This window comes from Amblyraja radiata, chromosome 21, assembly GCF_010909765.2.
Source record: "Amblyraja radiata isolate CabotCenter1 chromosome 21, sAmbRad1.1.pri, whole genome shotgun sequence".
NCBI classification, from domain to species: domain Eukaryota; kingdom Metazoa; phylum Chordata; class Chondrichthyes; order Rajiformes; family Rajidae; genus Amblyraja; species Amblyraja radiata.
In genome coordinates, this window is record NC_045976.1 from 1,930,974 (window position 1) to 1,948,029 (window position 17,056).

Below are 17,056 nucleotides of genomic sequence, written 5' to 3' on the forward strand. Positions count from 1 at the left end.
TCACCACCGGAAGCCTTTTTTAGGCCAAGGCCCAGAGCGGACCCCATGGAAAATGCGCCACCCCCAAACAACAGCAACACGTCAGACAACACACAAGACTCATCATCCGACGAAGAAGCAAAAGAAACACCAATAACCATGGAGGTAGGTGGGTCTGGTTCCTGCCAGCATATAGAAAGTAGGCGTGCTATACTAACAGGGGGGAGATTACGCCTGTTTAAGCAAGCATGGGAGTCTATCACGAGTGACAAGTATATACTCAATAGCATTCGTGGATACAAAATACAATTTACACTAGAAAAATTGCCACCAGTTCAGCATTCACCCCAAAGGGTCTTTTCCCTCTCAGTTAACGAAAAACGAGAGGGACAAGCTGAACTGGTGAGACTAATCACTAAGGGTATCATTGAAAAAACTAAACATGAACCCTTGGAATTTGTGTCTAATATATTCACTAAAACTAAAAAAGATGGTGGATGTCGCATCATCATTGACTTAACTTCACTAAATATGTTTGTTAAGTAGGTACATTTCAAAATGGAAACGTTTGTAACTGCCAAACAACTGATTTCCAAAGGATACTTCATGGCCAGCATTGACCTCAAAGATGCTTACTATTCAGTACCCATTCATAAGGATCATCGCAGAAGTTTACCTGGATGGGGCACAATGGCAGTTTAAAGCGTTACTTAACGATTTAACATCAGCCCCAAGATTATTCACCAAGATACTAAAACCAACCCTGGCAATATTAAGAAGACAAAAACATATTGTCATGGCACATCTTGATGATATCTTAATAGTAGGCAAAACCATGGAATTGGCTATATCAGCTGTGTCAGCTACCAAACAATTGTTTGAAACCTTGGGATTTGTCTTACATCCAGATAAATCTAAGTTGAAGCCATCCACAACCATGGACTACTTGGGCTTCACAATTAACTCAGTCCACATGTCTGTAAATTTGCCAAAAGATAAAACAACTGAATTGGCACAATCATGCAACAATTTAATGGTCAACGAGCGACCAACTATTCGACAAGTGGTAAGGATAATTGGCAAAATGGTAGCAGCATTTCCGGCTACACAATTTGGACCTTTGCACTATCAAAACTTACAAAGAGCAAAGGTGCAGGCACTAAAACGACATGCAGTTCATTATGACCGTATCATGAAATTACCCACTGAAGTAATATCAGAGCTACAGTGGTGGGCAGAAAACATTTGGCATAGTTCCAGCCCTATCATCGTCGTTAACCCTACTTTAGTTATCCAAACAGATGCCAGTGCTCAAGGCTGGGGAGCGACTAACTCCATATCCAGCACAGGTGGTAGATGGACTAATCCAGAGTCATCATTACTACTTACACTGGGCATTAACTATCTAGAGATGTTGGGTGCCTTTTATGGTTTAAAAGCATATGCATCCAATATGCATCACTTGCATGTACGGTTACAAATACTACGGTGGTGGCCTACATTAACCATATGGGCGGCATAAAATCGATATCATGCGACAAATTGGTCAACACAATCTGGCAATGGTGCGTCGAAAGACATATTTGGCTATCAGCAACTTACCTGCCAGGTAAGCTAAATACAGTGGCAGACACCAGGTCACGTAAATTTAATGACAACACCGAATGGATGTTAAACCCCAAAGTGTTTGCTAAAATTATCAAGCAATATGGCGCGCCAGATATCGACCTATTTGCATCAAGGCTAAATCACCAGGTACCTATGTATGTCGCTTGGGAACCAGACCCTGAGGCAGCAGCGGTAGATGCGTTCGCGCTGGTTGGGGAAATTTATTCTTCTATGCATTTCCTCCCTTCTGCCTCATCAGTCGGGTACTACGCAAAATACAAATGGACTCTGCTTTAGGTATTTTGATAGTACCCGACTGGCCTACACAGCCATGGTTCCCATTACTCTACGACATGGTCGTTGAAACCCCTATGATATTTCCCAGTAACCCAGAATTATTAACCCACCCAGTATCTGGCATAAGCCATCCATGCCACGATAAAATCAAACTCCTGGGTTGCAGATTTTGAAAAGACCATTACTGGGACTGGGATTGTCAGAAAACACCATCAACACCATGACAGCATCCCACCGAGTATCCACAAGAAAACAGTACTTGTCAAGCATCAAAAAGTGGGAGAAGTACTGCTTGGATACAGGAACCACCTATTCAACTTCAAGTGTTACCAATGCACTGGAGTTCCTGGCAGCCCTTCACCACGATGAAGGACTCAGCTACAGTGCCATCAACACAGCTAGAAGTGCTCTGTCTGCCTATTTAACACAGGCACCAGGACAACAGGCCATGGGGTCCCACCCGCTGGTGGTCAAACTCATGAAGGGAATTTACAACTCCAACCCCCCCAGAACCAGGTACACCCAAATTTGGGATGTCAGTGTGGTCCTGACATACCTCAGGGGATAGCCACCAGCCAGGTCCCTCACCCTGGAACAATCTACGCTCAAGACTATCATGCGGATGGCACTTGTATCAGCTCAAAGGGTCCAGTCACTACACCTTCTACAACTGGACAACATGATCATAGCTCCAGACCAGGTCTCTTTCGTTATCCAGGGACTGGTCAAACAGAGCAGACCAGGAACACCTAACCCAGTCATGGAATTCCGGGCTTACCCGCCAGAACCACAGTTATGTGCCATGACCCACCTACTGTCCTACATAGACACAACCAAAATACATCAAGAGAGTGAAAAAGCCTTATGGGTCAGTCACAAAAAACCTTATGGTCGGGTGACGAGCCAAACCATTTCTAGATGGCTCAAGCAGGTGCTGAAAGCTGCTGGTATAAACACTAACATGTACAAATCTCACTCCACCAGGGCAGCATCCACGTCGGCGGCCAAAAGAATGGACATGGCAATAGACCACATCCTGGCTACAGCAGGGTGGTCGGGGGAAAGAACGTTCCGAACTTTCTATAATAAGCCGCTGGCAAAACCTGCTTTATTTGCAGAAATTTTTTTACAGTCTGCAAATATTTAATTTAAGCCCAGGGGAACAATTTAATTTCTTTTGTTGTTATTGTTAATAAATACCATTATTGTTTTTACGAACAGATTCATTGGTTGATTACGATAACACACTTCCTCCCTCAAGGACTTCGGCAGTGAGTGAAGTGCGAACTGTTACACGGTTTGAAATCACAGAGCTTTAAAATCTTCACGTAGTCACTCACGTGACTCCGAAGTAAAATAGTAAGATTAAACGAGAACTTACCAGTTTGAAGTTTGATCTGTATTTTATGAGGAGTTACGATGAGGGATTAAATGCCCTCCGCTTCCACCCTCAATAATATGGGTCAAACTGATAACTGAGGTCTCCTTTTCTTTACTGTGTTTATTTCAATAACTGTGTCTGTCTGTGATTCCACACCGCTGCTTTGAAGTATGTCGCGCATGCGTGCTGGACGGGTTCTTCACGTAATCCTTCATCGTAACTCCTCATAAAATACAGATCAAACTTCAAACTGGTAAGTTCTCGTTTAATCTTACTATTAATAATCAGAGTTTTGTCCGAGCCAGTTTTAATAGCCTGACGGCTGTGGGGAAGTAGCTATTCCTGAACCTGGTTGTTGCAGTCTTCAGGCTCCTGTACCTTCTACCTGAAGGTAGCAGGGAAATGAGTGTGTGGCCAGGATGGTGTGGGTCTTTGATGATACTGCCAGCCTTTTTGAGGCAGCGACTGCGATAAATCCCCTCGATGGAAGGAAGGTCAGAGCTGATGATGGACTGGGCAGTGTTTACTACTTTTTGTAGTCTTTTCCTCTCCAGGGCGCTCAAGTTGCCGAACCAAGCCATGATGCAACCGGTCAGCATGCTCTCTACTGTGCACCTGTAGAAGTTAGAGAGAGTCCTCCTTGACAAACCGACTCTCCGTAATCTTCTCAGGAAGTAGAGGCGCTGATGAGCTTTCTTGATAATTGGCATTAGTGTTCTCGGACCAGGAAAGAGCTTCAGAGATGTGCACGCCCAGGAATTTGAAGCTCTTGACCCTTTCAATTGATATAAACGGGGCTGTGGGTCCCCCTCCTACTTTTTCCAAAGATAGATAGATCAGCCATGATTGAATGGCGGACTAGACATGACAGGCCGAATGGCCTCATTCTGCTCCTAGAACACATGAACTGCAGTCTCTTTATCTTGACTATCTGGAAGATATCTTAAGGGGCTGTGCCACTGCGGTGACCTAATTGGCGAGTTCTGACGAGTTTGCCCTCGACTCATACTCGCAGCATGGTCGACACGAGGTCCTAGGAGGTCTTTGTAAATCTCCTTCATACTCGAGAGTAGTCCCCGCATACTGGAGGCCTCAGCTATGTCATTTACCTTGACTATCTGGAAGAAGATCTTCCTGTCTTGACTGTCAACCAGACGATCACAGAACACGCGGTGGACTTCATGAATCCAAAGTCTCATCAACTTGTGGTCTCCTTTGGTCCCCTGGGGAACGCAGTCTGATTTGAACAGTAGCAGACCCTGGGGAAGACAGGAACAGTAAATTCAAGCCCGTGGCTTCACTGAGACAGGTGGCATAATTGACAAAGGCCCGAAGACAGACGCAAAATGCTGGAGTAATTCAGTGGGACAGGGAGCATCTCTGGGGAGAAGGAATGGATGACAATTTGGGTCGAGACCTTTCTTCAGTCTGATGGGGAGAGGGAGGCACAGAGATAAGGAAGGGTAAGGTGTGAAAACGAGACATCAGAGGCGGGATGGGGGGGGGGGGGAGGGCGCGGAGAGAGAGAGAGAGAGAGAGAGAGAGAGAGAGAGAGAGAGAGAGAGAGAGAGAGAGAGAGAGAGAAAGCAAGGGTTACCCCAGTGTTATGAATATTCACTTCTCAGACTTTAAGTAACCCTTGCTTTTCATAACCAGTCTGACTGTCCCTCTGATTAAATTTTATCTCTACGTGCTTCGTTGTCATGTTCTCCGAGCTAACAATGATCTAAGCTACATTTTCCATGATCCTCATCTCCTTTGCTGTCTCATTTTCACACCTTACTATTCTTTTTCTGTTTCCCTCTCCCGTGACTGAGAGTCTGAAGAAGGGTCGCAACCTGAAACGGCACCCATTCCTTCGCTCCAGAGATACTGCCTCTCGCTGAATTACTCCAGCATTTTGTGTCTCTCTTTGATTGAAGCCAGCATCTGCAGTTCCTTTCCTACACATTGACAATGAGCCACTTGATGTGATTTGCATCGTCTCACTGCCAATAGTTGTGGAGTTGCATTACCTGAATGACTCTGGAGAAGTCCCTCAGATTGAATATGTAATGTGACTTGGATGGTGTCGGCAGAAAGTGCTCCACAGCCTGGGTGTACATTTCCGTGGTGGCCCACACCAAAATCTTCACAAAGAAAAGAATGGCAATGTCAACATTCATGCTCATGTTTTCATTTTCAGTATTTGAACATTGGAGAATTATCATGGAGCAACATTTGGAGTATTGCCAGCAACTTTGGACCTCATAGCTGAGGAAGGATGTACTGGCATTGGAGAGGGTCCAGAGGAGGTTTACAAGAATTATCCCAGGAATTAGTTGGTTAACATATGATGAGCGTTTGACGGCACTGGGCCAGTACTCGCTGGAGTTTAGAAGGATGAGGGTGGTGTAGACTAGATGGGCTGAATGGCCTAATTCTGTTCCTATCACATGACCTGATGACCTTATGAACATCAGCTGCAGATGTTTCGATTTACACTGTGTTAGGCTTGTGCCTTTCATCAGTTCATTACTTGTAGGAACAGAAGTAGGCCATTTGGCCCATCAAGTTGTAAACCAGCTCTACCGTGGCACCATGGCACAAGAAATCTTTGGATAAGCACAGACAATGGAGGGATATGGATCATGTGCAGGCAGAGATTCGTTTACTTGGCATCATGTTCGGCCAAAAGCCTTTCCTGCACTGTACTGTTAGATCATGACATAGGAACAGAATTAGGCCATTCAATACTCTGCCATTCAATCATGGCTGATCTAACTTTCCCTCTCAACCCCATTCTCCTGTCTTCTCCCCAGAATTATTAATCAGGAATCTGCCAATGTCCACCTTAAAAATATCCATTGACTTGACCTCCACGGCCGTCTGTGGCAATAATTTCCACAGATTCATCACCCTCTGACTCAAGATATTCCTCCTTATCTCCTTCCTAAAGGTACGTCCTTGTATTCTGAGGCTATGGCCTCTGGTCCTAGACGCTCCCACTTGTGGAAACATCCTCTCCACATCCACTCTATCCAGGCCTTTCACTATTCTGTTAGTTTCAATGAGGTCCCCCTCATTCTTCTAAACTCTAGCGAGTACAGGCCCAGGGCTCATCATGTGTTCACCTACTCATTCCTGGGATCATTCTCGTAAACCTCCTCTGGCCCCTCTCCAATGCCAGCACATCCTTCCTCAACATGGGGCCCCAAAACTGCTCACAATGCTCCAAATGTGGCCTGACCAGCGTTTGCCTTCCTTACAACTGATTTGATTAAAGGACTGCACGGTGGTGCAGCGGTAGAGTTGCTGCCTTACAGCGACAGAGACCTGGGTTCAGTCCTGACTGCAGGTATTGCCTTCCCCGTGACCCACGTGGGCTTTCTCTGGTGTGGGGGTTGGGGGTGGGGGGTGGGCAGTGGGGGGGGAGGGGGAAGGGGGGTTGGGGGGGGGGGGGGGGGGGGAAGGGGGGGTGTGGGGAGGGGGGTGGGCAGTGGGGGGGAGGGGAAGGGGGGTTGGGGGTGGGTGGGGAGGGGAAGGGGGGGTGTGGGGAGGGGGGGGTGGGCAGTGGGGGGGAGGGGGAAGGGGGGTTGGGGGTGGGGGGGTGTGGGAAGGGGGGGTGGTCACAGCAGATGCAGCTCGCACTCTGGTCACCCCTCACTCTGCTCACCCTGCACGTTCAGCTTTCGGCCTCACGCAGTAGCTCCCGGTCCCACTCTGGCTTCACTCAGAGGCTTCTGGTTCAACTAACCAGCTTCCGGCTCGTCGTGCTGGTCACCGCAGAAGCAGCCCGCACACTGCTCACTCTCCGCACGCTGCTCACTGCTCACACGCTGCTCACTGCCCGCACGCTGCTCACACGCTGCTCACTCCCCGCACACTGCTCACCACACACTGATCACCACACTCCGCTCCTTCAGCTTTTTAGTCTCCTCACCGCCAGTGATTGACAGCGGGTGCCGGAATGGGCGTATTTTACGATTTTCAAACCTTCATAACTTTTGTACTATTTCACCGATCGGAACACAACTTATTGCACTTACAGCAGAGGAGAATGGCGAGTAAGGTGGCGAAAAATCGTAGTGCTATCGGTTACCGTTTTTGTGCAAATTTAAAAACAACGTTATCCGGAAGAGGACAAGATGAGATTTTTTATAAGTTTATTGACTATACTAAAATGCATTAGTATTTGAGGAGCAATGTCTTTCACCCAACATCTGTGCGTCTGCTCGGTTGCAGGTCGCTCTTACCCTGGAGTATCTTTTCAAGGAGATATCAAAGCCCCTGTTGAAGTGCCAGTCGACCACCGGCTGGAAGATGGTCTTCATGGTTTCTTGGCTGAAGGCATCGATGGTGATGATGTTGAAGTGGCGTAGGCACCGCGGGCTGACGGACTGCCTCCCGCCACTGGGGGGCACCATCGCTCCCACCAGAGACATGTTACGTACGTGGAAGATGCTGGTGTCCTTCCTGCAAGCACAAGACATCCTTGTCAGCGCACCTGCACATGCCGATCACAGTGGCCGGCCCATCACCTGTAAGCCTTGTGACCGTGCACCACATCCTGCTGTGCAAGGATCAAAGATAGACACAAAATGCTAGAGTAACAGCGGGACAGGCAGCATCTCTGGAGAGAAGGAATGGGCGACGTTTTGGGTCGAGACCAGACCGAGCCTTCAGAACACCCATCAGTCATCACTAGGCAGCAAAAAGTTAATTATTACATTTATTTCAAAATATTCAGGATTAGTTTAGAGATACAGCGTGGAAACAGGCTCCCTGCACACTAACACCATCCTACACACACTAGGGACAATTTACAATTTTACAAACCTGTACGTCTTTGGATTCTAGGAGCACCCGGAGAAAACCCACGCAGATCACAAGGAGAACGTACAAACTCCATACAGACAGCACCCGTAGTCAGGCTGGCACCCGGGTCTCTGGCGCTGTAAGGCAGCAACTCTACCGCTGCACCACCAGTGAATGACAGAGTAAGGGTCCTGAACACAAACGTAGTGTACCCAATGGTTCCACGGGTGCTGCCAGACCCACTGGGATCGTCCAACAGGTCATAAGTTGGAGCAGAATTAGCCCGTTCAGCCCATCAAATCTACTCCACCATTCAATCATGGCTGATCTATTGTTTCCATTCTCCTGCCTTCTCCCTGTAACCCCTGGCACCCGTACTAATCAACAGCTGATGGTATAGAGACCTGGATAGAGGAGATGTGGAGAGGATGTTGCAGAGTTGCTGCCTTACAGAGCTTGCAGTGCCAAAGACCCGGGTTCGATCCTGATTGCGGGTGCTGACACTGTCTGTACGGAGTTTGTACATTCTCCCCGTGACCTAGTGGGTTTCCTCCCACACTCCACAGACGTACAGGTTTGTCAGTTAATTGCTTGGTGTATGTGTAAATTGCCCCATGGTGTGTGTAGGATAGTGTTAATGTGCGGGGATCGCTGGTCGGCGCGGACCCGGTGGGCCGAAGGACCTGTTTCCGCGCTGTATCTCTGATCTAAACTAAACTAGTGGGTGAGTCTAAGACCAGAGGGCACAGCCTTAGAATAAAAGGACATACCTTTAGGAAGGAGATGAAGAGTCAGGTGGTGAATTTGTGGAATTCATTGCTACAGACGGCCGTTAAAGGATATTTTGGAGGTGGAGATTGACAGGCCCTTGATTAGTAAGGGTGTCAAGGGTTATGGGGAGGAGAATGGGGGTGAGAGGAAAAGATAGATCAGCCATGATTGAATGGCAGAGTAGACTTGATGGGCCGAATGGCCTGATTCCTCTCCTATCACATGAACTTATGAACAGTTGTTTAGGGTCTGCATTCCTGTTTTCTGTAGCAAGTGGAAAGGATAGAATGACCGACAATATTCTTTACTGAAGGCAGGAGGGACTGGTCCAATAAAGTATCAACAATCGCCCAACATGGTACCTCTACTCTTGGAACTGCACTGGACATTTACAGTCAACAGTTTTGTCATCAAGTCCACAATAAACCAAAGCAAACAAGCAAACTTTACAAAGCAACTGTGCAAATTAAATGATGCCATTGTGGCATTAAGGAACTGATGGATAGGCACATGGATATGCAGGGAATGGAGAGATATGGATTGTTTAGAGATACAGCGTGGAAACAAGCCCTTCGGCCCACCGAGTCTGCGCTGACCAGTGATCCCCGCACACTCACACTATCCCACACACACTAGGGACAATTTACAATTTTTCCAAAGCCAATTAACCTACAAACCTGTATGTTTTTGATGTGCGGGAGGAAACTGGAGCTGCCGGAGGAAACCCACGCAGTGACGGGGAGAACGTACAAACTCTGTAGAGATAGCACCCGTAGTCAGGATGGAACCCGGGTCTCTGGTGATGTGAGGCAGCAACTCTACTGCTGCGGCACCCTGCCGCCCTGGTGGAAGAGTATTCTGCTTTTATAGTGTAGGAAGGAACTGCTGATGCTAGTTTACATTGACGATAGAGTGGCTTCTGTGGGCTGCAGCTTGCTGGCCCTGCGTGTGAGTTATGTACCTGTCGAACCAGTAACCGTGATCGATCCACTGTCGCAGCAACTCCACCGGCGGCTGTGCGCCGTACTTCTCCTTTGCTGGCATGTTGAGGTCGTCAACAAACACACACAGCTGTTTCGTAGGTTGGACGCCCTGAACATTCCTCCTACGCCTGTAATATAGGTGATGTGAAAGAACAAATGGCAATTACAATAAAATTAGATCTAATGGGTAGATAGACACAAAATGCTGGAGTAACTCAGCGGGACAGGCAGCATCTCTGGAGAGAAGGAATGGGTGATGTTTCGGGTCTAGACCCTTCTTCAGACTGAGAGTCAGGGGAGAGGGAACGAGAGATTTAGACGGTGATGTAGAGCGATATAAAACAATGAATGAAAGGTATGCAAAAAGAGTATCGATGATAAAGGAAACAGGCCATTAGCTGTTAGCAGTGAGCTAGGTGAACGTGAGTTACAGAGGGGGAGTTAATGTTTGGTAACCTGGAGACCAGATAGGTCCAGGCCGGCTGAGTAAAGGTGTCCAGTGAAACAAAAGGGTAACAGGGCATCTGTCTATCTGCCGCAGGGTGCGATTGAAATGTCTTTGTTTGTTTAGTTTAGTTTATTGTCACGTGTACCGAGTGAAAAGCTTTCTGTTGCGTGCTAACCAGTCAGCGGAAAGACAATACATGATTACAGTCGAGCCGTCCACAGTGTACAGATACAGGAAATAACGTTTAGTGCATGGTATAGCCAGCAAAGTCCAATCTAGGATAGTCTGGCGGTCACCAATGAGGTAGATAGTAGCTCAGGACTGCTCTCTAGTTGTGGTAGGATGGTTCAGTTGCCTGATAACAGCTGGGAAGAAACTGTTGCTGAATCTGGAGGTGTACGTTTCCACACTTCTGTACATTTTGCAGCTCAGTCCAGAGCCAAGGCGGACGTCCAGAGCTGGGTGAGGGAGCTTAAGAACGCTTGGTGGACAGATAAGGCTCTGGAAATCCAGAGACTGGCAGACTTGGGTGACACAAGAGGCTTCTTCAGCGCTACTAAGGCCGTCTATGGTCCAAGCTACCAGGGCTTAAACCCCCTGCACTCAAAAGACAGACAAGAACTGCTGAAGGACAATGAGTCCATTAACGCCCGATGGAAAGAGCACTTCCAGGAACTCCTCAACTGTGACAGCACAACTGAACCAGACATTATCCACCGCATTCCCCAGAGTCCCACTAGAGAAGACATGGAAGAACCTCTCACTATGACAGAGGTTCAAGATGCCATCAAGAGCCTTAAGAACGACAAGGCCACTGATCCAGATGGGATCCCAGCTGAGATCTTAAAGGAAGGTGGACCGGAGCTCCTGTACCACATTCACGCCCTACTCCTCAAGGTCGGGGAAAAATAAGAACTTCCCTCAAAACTCAGGGATGCTCTAATAGTGACCATTTTCGAGAAGGGGGACAAAGCTAAATGTGGAAACTACAGGGGCATCTCGCTCCTGTCAACAACAGGCAAAGTCCTGGCTCGTGTCCTCGCAAACCGACTTCTACCACTGTCTACGGAGGTACTCCTAGAATCACAGTGTGGCTTCCGCCCATCCAGAGGTACAGCAGACATGATATTCCCAGCACGCCAACTCCAGGAAAAATTCCGTGAACAAAGGCAGCCTTTGTACATGGCCTTCATAGACCTGACAAAGGCTTTTGACTCAGTAGACCGCCAGGCTCTTTGAAGCAAACTATCAAGGTACGGTTGTCATGACAAGTACATCATAATATTGAGGCTTCTACATGATGGTCGGTCGGTCACAGGGCTCAGCAACTGCGGCTCTGTGTCCGAGCCCTTCACTGTGGAAGCGGGGGTCAAACAGGGATGCATCATCGCGCCCACCATGTTTGTCGTCTTCATTGCTGCCATACTTCATGTCATTGGTGAAGAGCTGCCACATGGGATCCCAATCTACAGAACTGACGGTGGTCTCCTCAACCTTAATAGGTTGAAGGCCAAGAGCAAAGTCAGTAACACCACTATCATAGAGCTTCGATACGTGGACGACTGCCATTGCAGCACACTCTGCAGAAGACCTCCAGGGCATACAGAGCCATGGGCCTAGCCTTGAACATCAAGAAGACCCAGGTCCTACATCAGCCTCCACCCAACCAGCCGTCTACCCAGCCCACTATAAAGGTGGACGACACCACCCTTGAAAACGTTGACCACTTCCCCTACCTTGGCAGCATTCTTTCCTCAAAAGCTGACATCGACTCTGAGTTGAGCCAGCGGAGACTACACCAGACCCAGGAAAAGAGTCCTTGAAGAACGAGACCTAAAGGCTCAAACAAAACTGCTGGGCTACAGAGCCGTTGTCCTCTCCACCCTGTTGTATGGAGCCGAGTCATGGACCACCTACAGCAGGCACCTGAGAGACCTAGAACAATACCATCAAAGATCCTTACGAAAGACTCTGAGGATCAGCTGGGAGGAGACACGCACCAACATCAGCGTTTTGGAGGAAGCCAACATGACCAGCATCACCACCACAATAATGCAGCACCAACTTCGATGGACTGGCCATATCATCCACATGTCCAACACACGTCTCCCTAAACAAATCCTGTACTCTCAATTGAAGGAAGGTCGGCGAGCCCCCGGCAGGCCAAAGAAACACTTCAAGGACATCATCAAGAACAGTCTGAAGAAATTTCACATCACATCGAGCAACTGGGGGCACATTGCACTGGACAGGCGCTCCTGGAGGAAATCCGTGCAGGAAGGAGCTGCACGTCACAAAACGGAACTACGCCGTGTCGCAGAGACAAAGCGACAGCATGGTAAGGAGAGAAGGGGAAGGGGGCTCGACAACTACCAACCACCACCAGTCTCCACTGCCCACGTTGCACCAAGGTGTGTGGATCGCGGATCGGCTTCTACAGACATCTGCAGACCCACAAGTAGACGTCCCTATGGAGAGGAGAGGACAGTCATCCCCTTTTTCGAGTGACCGGCGATGATACCTTTTGCCGGGGTGGGAGATTGCAACCTTCACGTGGTCCACCCTGTTTCAACCTGGCGTGTCCACACGCAAGAAGAAGAAGATACCTTTTGCCCAATGGGAGAGGTGAGACGAGGGAGTGGCCTGGGTGCGACTCGTCCTTGATTATGCTGCTGGCCTTGCCGAGGCAGCGTGAGGTGTAAGTGGAGTTAATGGAAGGAGGTTGGTTTGTGTGATGGTCAGGCAAACGCCTCCGTTGCCATGCGGTGAGAACGGAGAGGTTGAGAAGGAGTTTCTTCCCAGAGGCCATTCGGACTGTAAACGCCCATCTCACCAGGGACTAACTCTACTGAACGTTTTTCCTTCCATTATTTATTATGTAAAAGAATATGTGTGTTATGATTGTGTTTATAGTTTGTTTGTTTGGTTGTTTGGTTGTTTGTCTTTTTGCACAAAAGTCCGCGAGCATTGCCACTTTCATTTCACTGCACATCTTGTATGTGTATGTGACAAATAAACTTGACTTGACTTGACTTGACTTGGTCTGGGCTGTGCCCACAATTCGCTACAATTTCTTGCGGTCTTGAATGGAGCTGTTCACAAACCATGCTGTGATGCATCCTGATAAAATGCGTTCTACGGCGCATCTGTAGAAGTTGGTGAGAGTTGTTGGGGACATGCCGAACTTCCTAAGCCTTCTAAGGTGCTTTGTCTATGATTGTCGTAGGACCACGTGAAGAGGAAAAAGGCTCAAGTGCCTGCGGGAAAGGGAAATCAAAGGAACATCGCACACATCAAGGGGAAATTCTGTATGTCAGGAGCAGATGAATCTTGAAGTCTGAAGAAGGGTTTCGGCCCGAAACGTCGCCTATTTCCTTCGCTCCATAGATGCTGCTGCACCCGCTGAGTTTCTCCAGCATTTTTGTGTACCGTAGATGAATCTTTGTTTGTTCAGCAATCTGCTAAATTGTTCCCAGTGATCACTGTATTTAACGCTCCTAAATAAAGTCTTGATTGCCTTGCCCGATCTTTGTGGTGTGTTTTAAAGTTGACTTTAACAGTGACAACAATGGTCATGACTCAAGCAACGTCTTCATTCCAGAAGTGGCGGCGCTGTGATACAGCTGCGGCTCGCCTGCAGTCTGTCTGTTTTTACTTTTTGTGTTGTTTTTTTTGTCTAGTTTAGTAATTTTTTTTGGTTATTAGGTGGTGTTATGTGTGTGGGGGGAGGGTGAAATAGAGCTTTCTGTCTCTCCCTTCGGGGGAATGCGACTTTTTTGTCGTATCCCCCTTCTCTTCCCCCGTCTGCGCTGAGGCCTAATGGCGGAGCTGGCGGCCTCCAACCTGCGACCGACCTCGAGGGTCCGGAGGTAGAGCCAGCCAGGACTCACCAACGCGAGTCTGGCCGTCTTCGAGCTGTGGCGACGTCCGGGTAGCGGCACGACTCGGCGCTCCGGTGAGGGCGGACGGCGCGGGGCTGAGACACTCCTGTGTGAGCGGCACGGCTACCGGCTGGAAGGCGCTCCCGTGTGAGCGGCCTGGGTCCCGGCTGGAAGGCGCTCCCGTGTGAGCAGCCCGGTGCGGGGCTGAGACGCTGCCGTGTGGGTGGCCTGGCTATCGGCTGGAAGGCGCTCCGGTGAGGGCGGACCGGCTCCCGGCTGGAAGGTGCTCCCGTGGGGGCAGCCCGGTGCGGGGCTGAGACGCTGCCTTGTGGGCGGCCCGGTGCGGGGCGGAGACGGTGCTCCGGCGGCTGAGGCGGCGGCGACCTGGATCCGGGGCTCGGCCGCGGGCCAGTGGAGGACAATGTCGGGAGCTCGCAGGTCACAGGCTAGTGCCTGTTTTCCGGAGCACCCGTTGCAACAGCTGCGGGCAGCTTCGACCACCCCCGGGCCGCGGAGCTTGAACCGCGGGACTGATACCATCGCCCGGTGGGGTATCGCCTCGGCGCAGAGGGAGAAGAGGAGGGAAGAGACAGTAACTCTAAGACTTTTGCCTCCATCACAGTGAGGAGGTGTTTGGTGAACTCACTGTGGTGGATGTTGATTTGTGTTTATTGTGTTTTGTTATTATTACATGTATGGCTGCAGGCAACAGCATTTCGTTCAGACCGAAAGGTCTGAATGACAAATAAAGGATTCAATTCAATTCAATCAATTCAATTCATTCATACCTTTGATGTCTGGCTTTAAACTACTGCCCTGCTGCACTGGGATTTGATTAAATACAGATTAAATCGCACACATACACAACTCAATCATAGAGTCATACAGTGTGGAAACAGGCCCTTCGAACCAACTTGCCCACACCAACCAACATGTCCCATCTACACTAGTCCCACCTGTCTGCATTTGGCCCATGTCCATCCAAACCTCTCCTATCCATGTACCTGTCTAACTGTTTCTTTAATGTTGGGATAGTCCCAGCCTCAACTACCTCCTCTGGTAGCTTATTCCATACACCCACCACCCTTAATGTGAAAAAGTTACCCCTTGGATTCCTATTAAATCTTTTCCCTTTCATCTTAAATCTATGTCCTCTGGTCCTCGATTCCCCTACTCTGGGCAAGAAACTCTGTGCATCTACCCGATCTATTCCTCTCATGATTTTGTACACCTCTATAAGATCGCCCCTCATCCTCCTGCGCTCCATGGAATAGAGACCCAGCCTACTCAACCTCTCCCTATAGCTCACACCCTCGAGTCCTGGCAACATCCTCGTGAATCTTTCAGTCTCACTCCTGCCCTCTTTCTTGCTTCTCTTTAGAGTGAATCTGTATAAAGCTTTGATTAGACCACATTTAGTGCTGTGTGTTGTTCTGGTCACCCCATTACAGGAAGGATGTGGAGGCTTCAGAGAGAGCGCAGAAGAGATTCGCCAGCGTGTGGTTTTTCCTGGATTGGGGAGTATGAGCTGTAAGGAGGTTGGACAAACTTATCTTTTGTTCTCTGGAGGCTGAGGGACAACCTGTCAGAAGTATTTAAAATGACGAGAAGTGTAGAGAGGGTAAACAGTTTAGTTTAGATTAGAGATACAGTGCAAATCTACCACTGTATCGCTGGTCGGCGTGGAATCGGTGGGCCAAAGGGCCTGTTTCCTCTCTTTATGTCTGAGCTAAAGTTTAATTCTGGGTGGCACGGTGGCGCAGCGGTAGAGTTGCTGCCTTACAGCGCCGGAGACTCGGGTTTGATCCTGACTATGGGTGCTGTCTGTATGGAGTTTGTACGTTCTCCCCGTGACCTGCTTGGGTTTTCTCGGGGTGCTCCATTTTCCTCCCACACTCCATAGACATGCAGGTTTGTAGGTTAATTGGCTTCAGTACAATTGTAAGTTGTCACTAGTGTGTGTAGGATAGTGTTAGTGGGCGGTGATGGCTGGTCGGCGCGGACTGGGTGGGCCGAAGAGCCTGTTTCCGCGCTGTATCTATGCAGTACATGATCGCGGTGAGCTGTGAGCGGGCCTTACTTCTGGAGGCGGGCCAGGATGATGTCCTGCGTCTGGTTGGCGGAGGTCTGTGCGGAGAAGTTGATCTGACACACTGTGTACCTCGCGGGGGACAGCTGTCGTAGGAAGCTGTTGGTGATGGCCGTCTTGCCCGTGCCCGTGGGGCCTACCAACAGTAGCGGCTTATCGTGCATCAGCAGCTTCTCCAGGAAGTAGGTCTGCATGGCCGTCTCTGTGGTGTTGATGATGATGTTGTTCAGCTGCAACATCAAGAAGGACAAGCATTACACTCCTGCTGATAAACTGAACCAGGGCGCAGGTTGTGTCACCCAGTGAAAACACCCCTGTAGACACAGTACTGGAGGAACTCAAAGCAGGCAGCATCTCTGGAGAAAAAGGAATAGGTTTCGGGTCGAGACCCTTCTTCCGACTCGGGTAATAGGTCGACACACAGTAGGTGAGGGGGCCTACTGGACCTCCCGGTTGTGAATCATTTGAGCTCCTGCACTCACCCAGACTCGTGACTACAGCCACATGTGCTTCAACAATGGCCTTTATCATCGTTACTTTGCATATCTTTTATTAATTTGTCCTATATATCTCTACATTACCGTCTATATCCCTCGTTTCCCTCTCCCCTGGCTCTAAGTCTGATGAAGGGTCTCAACCCGAAACATCACCTATTCCTTTTCTCCAGAGATGCTGTGTGAGCCGCTGAGTTACTCCAGATTATTGTCCCTATCTGCCACACTGACCTCTCTGTCCTGGGTCTCCTCCACTGCCAGAGTGAGGCCCCACACAAACTGGAGGAGCAGCACCACATATTCTCATTGGGTAGCTCACAGCCCAATG

The 17,056-nt window shown here is 49.0% G+C and overlaps 1 protein-coding gene across 1 annotated transcript in view; it reads right to left on the reverse strand.

The window, feature by feature from the left end:
* Window positions 1-17,056, reverse strand: part of LOC116984950 (dynein heavy chain 3, axonemal-like) — a 344,183-nt gene that overhangs the window by 116,801 nt on the left and 210,326 nt on the right. The window contains exons 45-49 of the mRNA XM_033039311.1: window positions 16,226-16,464; window positions 9,795-9,944; window positions 7,501-7,720; window positions 5,281-5,394; window positions 4,375-4,524 (exon numbers count right to left, since the gene is read on the reverse strand). Of these exons, the coding sequence (XP_032895202.1) occupies window positions 4,375-4,524; window positions 5,281-5,394; window positions 7,501-7,720; window positions 9,795-9,944; window positions 16,226-16,464 (873 nt within the window). The remainder of the gene's footprint in view (window positions 1-4,374; window positions 4,525-5,280; window positions 5,395-7,500; window positions 7,721-9,794; window positions 9,945-16,225; window positions 16,465-17,056) is intronic.